Genomic DNA, 11,123 nt, shown 5'->3' with positions numbered 1-11,123 from the left:
GTATTTATTTTTGCCAAGGCACAGTTATCCAGCCCAAGATAAATATGGCACAATTTCTTTTTTTCTTTTTAATCAATTACAGAACTACATTGTTAAACATCTATGCCTGTCACCGGGAGTCCAACACACATCCACCCAAACACTTTTGATTCATTCATGGCAAGGCAATCATTTTTAGAAAATGTGTGGAGGCAGATGCAATGATGGGGGATTTAGAATTTGAGCTAGAATAAATCCTTTGCTGCCATCACCTCTTAACTCCTCATTTACATGGACAACAAGTCATAAAAAAATGGCCCAAAATCCTCAGGTCACCGCAGGCCTGCAGCTGATAAGAAAAAACTGCCCAGGAAGTCACACTGAAGACAATATTTTCCAGGTTGAGGGGGATTTGTGCTTTCTGCAGGACATTATTACCTAGTCACAACTTACCTGCTCATATATTGACTGTGGAGATTTCATATTCATCTGTTCAGGGTTCAGCTACCCAGGGAAGGAAATGCAATCAACTGACTTTGCTGCTGAGGTTTCTGCTTGCATGTTAATTTGTGTTTGAGCGCCACGGTGGCGCTTCCTGCTGCAGCCCTGTCACTGTGGGCCTTTGGGCTGCATTCGAGATGCAAAGAAACAACCGAACACTTCTATTTTAAACCAAAGTCAACGCACAACCTTTATCTCTGCCCCCTCCAATTTGGCGTGTTACCTTGTCACCGTGGCGATCGATATGCCTGGGTAATGGCTGCCTAGAGAGCAGCACCTCCTGAATGACAGTTCTGGGAGCAGGGCTGAGTGATGGAGCATTGTTGCCAGCTTAATTAACTTCCAGTTGAGTCTTCAGCGAATGCATTCAGCACCCCACCAACATCTTCCTCACTGCATCATTCCTCTTTCCATCCCCACCTCTACCCCGCTAACCTAAGCATAAACAACATGCCAATTAAAAAGGATGCTTGCACTTTCAAGCCGTTGTTTACACATGAGTTTCGTAATACATATTCATTCTGTTGTTATAAGATTTTTGTGCAGGATAATGTATTATAGATCAAACAATGTTTGTCTGCTGAAAGAAAGTTTCCCTTGTGTCCTAAAGAGATTTTTCTACACACACACGCACACACACACACACACACGCGCACACACACACACACGCGCACACACACACACACACACACGCCTTGTTTATACAGAAGCCCAGCGATGCCAGAAGAGACTGTATAGAGACATCCATTGCGCTTCAGTAGCTGCAAATTACCATTAAAGATTTCAATTTTCCCCCTGTCACTTCAGTTTTAAGTCAAAAGCTAATTTGCTTGCCTCGTGGCAAAGGAGATCAATAGATGGATTCGAGAGAATGAAGGTAAGGTCGGGGTAATGTTGAAGAAAGGGTTTTCAGGTCAGTTTCATGGAATAAAAGATGAACCATGGGAAAGGTACTCTTCACAGTTCAGCTGTTTAAAGTGGATCCTTGAGAGCACAGAGCCCAACAGATGTTAATGGACTGAGCTCACATTGTGCTTTGCTAGTCATACTGACCATTCACCCAGTGGTACTCACTATAACGCTTTATATCATTAAAATTTGAACAGTTTTTTGTAGATATAGACACATAAGATATTAACACACATTGTACGGTAGTGTGCGCCACTAGTGACCATCCTGTGGGAACAGAAACAGAAACAGCAATTAAAAACACATTTTTGCTTTTTACACAGTTTTACATTATTATCCAACAGTTACTATGACTGGATGTGATTCACATGTTCCATCCTCATGTTTCACACAGGAAGATCAACAATGGTGCACTTCCTCCAACATTCATTAGGAAATGATTGTTGGCTTCTCAGAACATAAACTTTCAATGCTTCAGTTTAATGGATCATAAAACAATGTTTGTATAAACCATTAGGACATTTTTGAAAAGTGAAGTTGTTATAATAAGGTGGAAGTCTGTTATGACTGAAACATTTGGGACTAGCCAGTAGCTTTAGCCTAAGACCAACCATATGCCATGTCAGCAAATAAAATCCAAATTAAAAACTCATTAAATGGATGACAATCATTTTAAGCATGGATAGTCATTCAGCAACAGTAATTATAGACCTATTATTATTCTGTTCACAGTTTTTAGCTTGAATTTAATGTCAATTTAATTAACATTTTATTCAGAAAAGATTGAACAGCAACAATGTTACTTTTTATTATTATTATTATTATTATTATTATTATTATTATTATTATTATTATTATTATTATTATTATTATTATTATTATTCAAAATGTGAAGAAAACAGATAAATAAAAAACAAGTTTTTATTTTATTTTTTTTTTCATTTTAAGAAAAGTCTTAAATGACTCATCATAGGTATAAGTATACAAGAATTACGCAAATCTTTTATTTTCCTCTGATTTTACCATCCCAGCAACAATTCATTTCTGATTTCCGACTTGGGTAAACACACCTGGCTAGTGGTTGTGGTAATAGAATAACTGATTTTTTTCACTGATTATCTGATATGTCTGCAGTTTTAAAGGCAGACTTTACCTGTTACACACCAAAACCAAAAGTTTTTCCAGGTTCTGCAAACCATTATGTCAACCATAAGTGCCTTTATGGATATCATCCATCCTTTGCTTTCTGCTTTTCCAAGATCATGACTTGATGTACATCAGTGAGGCAAATGCAGATGTTTCACTCCTTCTGCTAATTCTGGCTGATCCTCAGGCCAGAACCATCATCCTAGCTCCTATCATCCTGGGACGATAGGAACTTTATCATCCTATTGGGATAGGATGATAAAGTTCCTTGCATCTTTTTATGTGGATGAGCAACAGTTTTATTTGATCCCAACCTCTCACCCACTCTCCAAATCTAGCCCACCCACCCAACAGAGGAAGCTCCTTTCAGCTTCTTGCATCCTATTTTTTTGCTGCAGCATTTTATTATTGTGTATTATCCAAAGGTGAGATTTGGAACCTAAAAATACCAGCAAACTGGGAGGTTTACATTTTAAGTAAAACTGCTACCTCCACATCCTGACCTTGAATAAGTGGAAGACAATGGACGATAGAGTTTGGTTGCAATTGTAAGTTTTTTTATGTAGAGGCTATAATTAAAGATATTTCTCTTTCTTACAATTAAGCACTTTTTTTATTCTGTTGCAGGTCGTGTACGCAGCAGTCACAGGGGAATCCATCTTGCCAAGATCCACATGATGTGTGTGGGAGAGGCAAATTGGCACAGTTTGCAGTTATCCCTCTGAGTAGTGAGACCTTTCTTCACTGTAGTAGATAGAGAAGTCAGACCATATATATAAGTAAAGACATTTTGCTCTCATGTGATCAGAGCTCCTTCCTACTCATTTTTCATTTCCTTTAAAAGACTTGAACCAAACTGAACTCATTAAAGATTTTTTCTCCACACTCATGTTGTGTGTAACTTGTTTTGAGAAAGAAAACCACCCAGTCAGTGCCAATAAGCAATACATTCCTTTCTTTCTTTTGTTTATTTTTATTTTCTTTTTAGAAAATACTGTGATATTTTATTAAAAATGTTGCAGAAAAAGTTTATACAGGGGTCCAGCCAGAAATAGGTCTATTATCACTTAAGGCAAAACTGCAAAGAAATAAGACAAACCGAGGATTTTAAAACTACAATAAAAACCCTTGTTAGCTTGACTGGATTGGGGACCAAATGACAAGAATATACCTTTTTATACAATTTATAAATGCAGCGTAAAATTTTGTGGATGTAATTCTTTTTCTCCTGATATAGGATGCAAAATGGAAAGGGTATTAATGGGGACTTCTTTTGTTTTCATAGTAATTAATATTAATATTTACACTCATTCACTTGCTTGTGTAAACCAAAATATCACAATTCTGGCACAATATTTTACATATTGCTAGCATATAACAATTGGAAATATCTAACATAGATGTCTTTACAAACATATCCAACTAATATTATTACAAAAAATCACTGCCTTTTTAAATTCCTAAAGAATACATTGCTGGTCACATTGTAAGCTCAGGCTGAGCTGAGATTGCAAGACAAAAATAAGCAGGAAAAAAAATCCACAAAGAAAAGCAATAGAAGCAGAACAGGATGAGATCCAGTCAGACTGAAAATACTGAGTTAATCTCCTTTCCGGACCTTGAGTGTCTTAAAAAGTGAACACCAACCAACACACAAGACAGTACTGCATATGATGAACCGAAGAAATCTCCTCTGATGGGATTGTGTTCGCATTTTGGTCATTCTGACAAAACTAATGAAACAAGCTGTAGCCAGAAAATAAAGATTATTTTTTGGGATATATTTACACACACAAAACTGAAAGCACAAGCCAAAACAAAAAAAAATTAACCATCCCAGCAAAATAAATAAATAAAAACAAATCAAATATAGAAATAGCTCTTTGTATTTTTTTAAATCTTTTTAAAAACATCTTTTATTTGCACGTATAATTATATTCCCTTTTAGTTTTCTTCTTCTTTTTTAAATTTATTTATTTTTTTGCAAAGTTTTTATAAATACATATTCGGCTGGGGTGTAGAATTGTGTGCCCAGGTCAAGTGTCCGATGCAGGAAAGATTCTGAAAAGATGATGCTTTTTTGTTGCTGTCTTGTTGTCTTGTGTATTTCTGGCTCAAAAACCTCCATAAAGGCTTTTTTGCCCCCTTATAAGGATATTAACAGTCAGTCCTGGTTGCTTTCTTTTAAGTAAAACCTTCTATGAAGCTCTGCTTCAAAAAGAGTTACTAATGTAACATTCATTCTGAATTTCTGGAGAAGTTTATGAGCAATGCTCCTTTTAATACTTTTCAAGAAGGCGTGATAACAAAATATCATCTGCTTAGACTCAGAGTCTGTGCTTTTCACAGTCAATTTCACATATTTGCTTTGTGTTGGAATCTGGATTGGTCCCGGCCCAGTTCAGCTATACCCGTGTTGTCGAGTGGCCGTGGGGCAAATTGGTACTGTTCTGGCTCCCGCCAAACGTGTTGAAGTTGTGCAGAGGCTGCATGCCAGCCAGCGAGTTGGGGATCATTGTGATAGTGCTGGGCGTCATCAGAGGGATGTCGTCAGGCGACCGGCGTAGCGTGAGGGTGTAGTCAGGGGGACAGGTGAGCCGCAGCGTGTCGTGGCTCTGCAGAGACTCACACTCGTGGTGATGTTCATGCTCAAGCTGCTGCTGCTTCATCTGTAAAGACATCAGCTCCTCGCTCTGCATGTGCGCCACATCGTTGGCTGTAGTAGAAGTGTTCGCCGGGGCGGAGTTGCGCTGCGGGGTTGGAACTCGGCGGTTGGACTCGTGTCGCCGCTTGTCTTTCTTGTAGTAGAGTGCCGCGAAGGCGAGGATGTTCAGAAAAAGCAGCGACGCCCCTACAGCGATGGTGACACTGAGCTCAGTGGAGTAGTCTCTCTTGGTCTCAATCATGACGGTTGATTCCTCAGTCAGGTCTCCGCTCTTGCGCTGGTCTGTGGTTTGCTTGGTGTTGGCAGAAGGGACTCCTGGGTGGCGTGTGGTGGACGGCCAGTTGTTTTTCCCTGGAAAGCGTTTGGTGTAAGGGTACGGGGTGGTGTCCTGCGGCGGGATCTTGGTGGTGGTGGACACATACTGGAAAAACTCATTTATATTGTGCAGATGTGGAACAAGTTCCAGCCAGAACGCGACCTTTGTAGCCCGGTAGTGATCCCGAACTCTTGGCTTTAGGCCAATGTGAAGGTAGAGCTGGTCTTTGGGGTTGTACTTAGTCCAGGCTACTTCTTCAAACCGGTTAGGCTTTGTGTGGATGAATTTTGTGTCTTGTGGAACTGGCTGATTTGGATCCCTGAAAGGGAGAAAAACAAAAAACAATATTCTTAGTAAAGGTTTTAATTCAGAACCTTTCAGTAAAGTCTTTTCCTATCAATCACATGGCAACAGTGCAGTTTTTCATGTACTCACAACAAAATTCATTGTGTTTTAATGACAATTTAAGTGTCATTAAAACACTTAATGACACTTAAATTTTCATTGGACATGTTTTCATGAGCAAAACTTTTCACCTCTCTGATGAATCAGATAATAACCTTTTGTTGCAAAATTCAGATTCTGCTTTAAATAAAATATATTTTCAAAGGTTTCTTACATCACCCTGAACAAACCAACCGCACTGTGAAACATGGTTGCATCAGCCTCATGCTGTGAGTCTGCTTACATCAGCAGTGACTAAGAAGCTGGTAAGAGTTTACAGGAAGGTGGATGGAGTTAAGTCCAGGACGATCCAGGAAGAAAAGCTGTTTCATACTTGAGACTCGGGAGAAAGCTCACCTTCCAAAAGAACAACCACCCTAAAAATACAGCCAGAGCTACGATGGAAACATTTATATCAGTGATATCAACTATCAATACTCAACGACTGGTATTCTCAATGTCTTAGATCTTTTCCTGGTTGGGTGTGAATACTTTTGTTATGTATCAGTGTTTAGAATCTAAACCAAACCAAAGCAAGTACGTATCTGTTGTTTCACTGAGGATTAATGTATGTCACGTCCAGCTGAGTTATTACCACATCTCTTCAACAGTAATGCATTTCCAAGAGACTCCAGGATTAAATGAATGCTCTGTCACGACCTTCATATTTAATGACGCCTTATGGTTGACAGGTTCTGAATTTTATGCTAGTTCTGAAGGAAGAGAAAGTTAAACACTTGAAACATTTTCTTCTTAAATTGTGTTCAGTGAGAGACAGGTGTTGTTGACCATGCATACATAACAAGAAAGATTTTCTGAGTAGGTTGTCATATTTGGTGATTTGCCTTTACATACTTATGTGATATGTCCTTTCCCTGTATCCATTTTCTGTGCATGAATCAAATGATAGATGGTGGCTGGAACTGATCTAAAGCAGCCATTGGGTAAGACTGAGGGATGGAATCTCATCATTCCCTCTTACTGGTCCCAGCTCATAAGTGGGCCCTGCTGGTTTATTTTCAGCACATTTTATTACAAAAATCATAGGACTTTTTTAGTTCTTTTGTTCTTGTCATGAGATTTTCTTCTTATGTTAGCAGTGCTTTGTTTTATCATGGATTTTTAATCCTAAGATTGCCCTATCACTGCTCTAGTGATGCTAAAGGTATTTATTTGCAAGTTAATTTAAATGTTATAGACATATTTCATCACTAAGCAGTAGTCTCATTTACAGTCTCCTTTGTTCTCTCAGCTTTGCTCTGTTTGAGGTCGATGCCAGGAGTCATTTGGCATAAGATGGGAAACCCAAAGGACAGGTGGCCTGTTCATTGTCCTTCTTGGTCCAAATAAAAATACATAAATAAAATGAAATAAAGATAAAAGTCATGACAAAAAACATCATGAGTGATTGAAGAGAAATCTTCACACAAGGGTCAATGCCAGAAATCCACTGCTTAAAGGAAGGACTCATAGATCCCATTGGCAGCAGTTTTGCTCATGTTTTCACCTCTCTGATCAATCAGGTAATAATCTTTTGTTGCAAAATTCAGATTCTGCTTTAAATAAAATATATTTTAAGTACTTTATTAGAATCAGAATGATTTTATTGTTATTGTACCGAAATCTGTTTTTGAAGGAGAGTCAGATATTTTTAGGTACTTTGCTGTCTGTCGATGTCGATTCTGCTCAGATTGGACGTTGACCTCTTTTATGTGAACATCTTAGTCAGGAATCACCTATTCATGCAGATCTACATCCATTACCTATCTGTGAGTATATTCACCTGTGAATAGGTAAATATACAATAGAAACGTTCTACTTTCCTATTGTATCAAATGCTTACTTTGTGCAATAAAATGCAAATTAATAATCATACAGTATTTTTTTTGATAGGACAATGTGTTTTTGTGAATTTTTTACGTAATGTTTCTCAAGGTTGATATGTACCAACAATGAAAATTCTGGACCTCCACTGTTTGTAAGAAAACGTAAAAAATAAATAAAAATCCGCAGTGTGTCAAATACTTTTGTTCCCTCACTGTGTTTTCTGAAAGGGCCTGCACAGCAGGTGTGGTTGAAACCATGCAGTGATGACAATCTGGTTGGTAGATTAAAGCCAAAAAACACACCCTGACCACATTTGGATAGAGGGTCCTAATCCTTTCTTGCCAATAACACACATTGATTGGGCCATGGTTGGTACTAGAACTTTTGTTCTTCTCCCTTGCAATCATAGTTCATGTTGCATAAAATTCACCACAAAATCTAAATTTATGAGTTATATTTGAAAATGCCAAAAAGTTAGTGGAGCATAAATAATTTTCCAAAAATTTTAACTTGCCAGTTTTCCTTTTCTACTTGTTTGTACCGTTAAAAAAAAAAAAGGTTATCAAAAAAATAACAGTCTTCTGCCTTTAATGCCTCCCTCACTACTTTTGGCAGCCACAACTTCCTCATTGGAACCAAGAACAAAGCTGCTCGGCTCAAGCATCCCTGAAAGCTTCCCATGTTTCAGACGGATTCTGTGTTGGCAAACACTTGATCCATTTTTCAGAACACACTGAGCCAGAAGCAGAGTATTTTCTAGGATAATAAACTGGACCAGCACAATACTGTGCCCTTCACTCAGTCAGAGGAATTTTGCCCAGGAATTTGTGCTAAATCTCCTGCAGAGTCATCACTGCTGAACTCTGCAGCCCATTAGGATGTTAGTGTCAGTTTATTGAGGGCCCTAACAAGCAACTGAAGAAAAGTGTGTCCAAGTAAATTGAGGCCTTTTGGGAGACAAAGCTGAGCAAAGACTTCTGAAACTAAGTAATTACAAATTTTAGATGGTCTACTGATTTTTTTACACTAAAGGAATGAAAGTCAATTTATATCTGCAACACTAGAGCAGATTTCCAGTCAGTGGCTACAATCATGCAGCCTACTGGAGCCTCTTTTTAAAACTCTTCACTATTTCATAAGAGTTTGTTTGCTTTGTGTTGAAGACCCTGAACATCCCTACTTCTAAAAATAATTTACAGTCTTATTGTTTTTCTGTTTCTACATTTGCTTTTTCACAGGAATTTTAAATGGTAGCCATTTAAAATTTTACCAGAGTCAAGAAAAATCTAATTTGATTGGTGACCATGAATGAAGTATCACTTTGCTCTAGCTGGATAAATCCTCCTACACTTTAGAGAGTGTGCCTGTTAGTGTCCTACATCAATCATAATATTGGGGTATAGTACAATGGAAACACAATATTCATGTTTTACCTAAAATATTTGACCCAAGTTGTGGTTAATTTGATTATGTACAAACATTTCTAAAAAGTGTTATTATTATTCTCATACTTAGATCAAAATAATTCAGTTAACTGAGGGAAAAGGGGAAGCTTTAGTCAGATTTAACATCAAATAAAATGAATAAAAACCAATTATTTGGTTTCAACAGTATTACTGGTAGCTGATAGAAGCAGCACCTCTGCCTGATTAAACTGCCTCCTTAGGAAGGGTCAAAACAGTCATCCAGTAAGGTTCGCCCTCCAGCTGGTAGCTGCATATGGAGCCACACAAAAACGATTGCTGGCATGTGGTAAGAGTTCCCTCAAGGCCTGTCATTGCTGTACAAACATATGTTAGAACAGACATCACCCCTCCCACTGAATGCATTAGAGATAGATTAAACAGAACACTTTAAACCTTCCTCGCCTATAGAACCGCCAATTATCTTACCTCAATAATTTACATCCAGATTTTTGTAATAATTGAGATTTATTTTTTTTCCCCCATGATTAATTTTACCAAACACTCCCTCTATTTCTTCTGGCAAGTAAATTAAAAGTGAAATAAACTTCAACAGTGTGATGCAACAGATGCTTTAACCTGTTAAGCCCGACGGACCCTCCGAGGGTTCCAGCTGCCATGTGACCTCGACTCGCTCTGTAAACAAAGGCTCCGTGTGCCTTTAAATTTTTTTTTTTATTATTATCCGCTAAAAGAGGCTTTAATCTTTCAAAAACTATTCCGCATAAAGGTTTTGCCCAAAATGTTAAGATTTTAGAGCTATTTAAAAACAGCTGATGAGATTTAAAGGTCCTCGGGCGATGACGCAACTGCCCGGAAAACCCCCGATCAGCTGATCATCACGGCCATTTTATGGCTCCACGAGACAGTGGAAAGACTCTCAGAGTATGGCACAAGATGTCGGCTATGCAAAATCATGACGTATTTTTCGGAACCCGATCTAAATGTGTGCGTAATTTATGCGTTCTCGGCGCGTTCTCGGTGCGCTCTCGTGCATAAGCACGTGTGGTACACGGGAGTCTGAGCACGTGGAGTTATCTCGGTTCCGTGAGTTCAGTTTTGATTTTTTTATGATAAATCGATCATAGCAGCAGAAACTGGACGATTTAGAGGCTTTTGAAGGCTTTTGAACAACAACGGTTTTCCGATTTGCTACGAGTGGAGCTAAATCTTCTGATAGCTGGTGGGATTCGGACGAGGAGGAAGAGGAAGAGCCGGACACAGCTGACAGACTTGATCTCGGTGATGTGTAAGTTTCCCCCCGCAATTTCACACAAAATATTTGATGTTTTGGTTCTATTTATTTATTAATTTCAGTGATTATATGCTTGTAATAACGGCAGGAAGTAAAACCATGTGGTTATTTGTTTACTTATGTTTTACTAAAATATGTTTTATTTTACTAGTAAGGATTTCATGTTTACTTTGGTTCATTACTTTGTAATAAACCTCTAATTCTTCGAATACTTTATTTTTATTTATAGTCGAGTGGAAGCCGAACCATCAAGCTCGGGTGACGCTGAACCTCCCCCACCTCCCCACCTCTCATGATTCTTCACCTTCTTTGAGGTAAGATGTCCATTTTTTTGGTGGTGATGGTGGTGGTGGATTTTCAAAATTGTTTATTTGCTCTTTTAAATTATTCAAAAAGTATTTTGACTGTTTTATCTTGTTTCAATAAAAGTTTTCTATTTGGAGTCAAAGAAAGAGCTTTCACATCATCATTATTATACATATTACACTGTGCACAATGGTACATTTTGCATATAAATGGGGTAAATGTCATGACCAATGGTTATATTATATGTAGAAAGTGTCATTAGATGGTAATAAGCTATTTAATTTTAACAAACCCCCAGTATTGATGTAAAAA

General features: G+C 38.1%; 1 protein-coding gene across 1 annotated transcript in view; it reads right to left on the bottom strand.

Moving 5' to 3' along the window:
- Window positions 1-3,482: 3,482 nt before the first annotated feature.
- Window positions 3,483-11,123, bottom strand: part of nlgn4xa (neuroligin 4 X-linked a) — a 101,121-nt gene continuing 93,480 nt past the window's right edge. The window contains exon 6 of the mRNA XM_008430309.3: window positions 3,483-5,835. Coding sequence (XP_008428531.1) covers window positions 4,941-5,835 — 895 coding nt within the window. The 3' untranslated portion in view covers window positions 3,483-4,940. The remainder of the gene's footprint in view (window positions 5,836-11,123) is intronic.

Source organism: Poecilia reticulata, chromosome 2 (genome assembly GCF_904066995.2).
Source record: "Poecilia reticulata chromosome 2, P_reticulata-male-v2, whole genome shotgun sequence".
Taxonomy (NCBI): Eukaryota; Metazoa; Chordata; class Actinopteri; order Cyprinodontiformes; family Poeciliidae; genus Poecilia; species Poecilia reticulata.
Note: the sequence above shows the minus strand (reverse complement) of the source record. Positions and strands in the feature narration are given on the sequence as shown.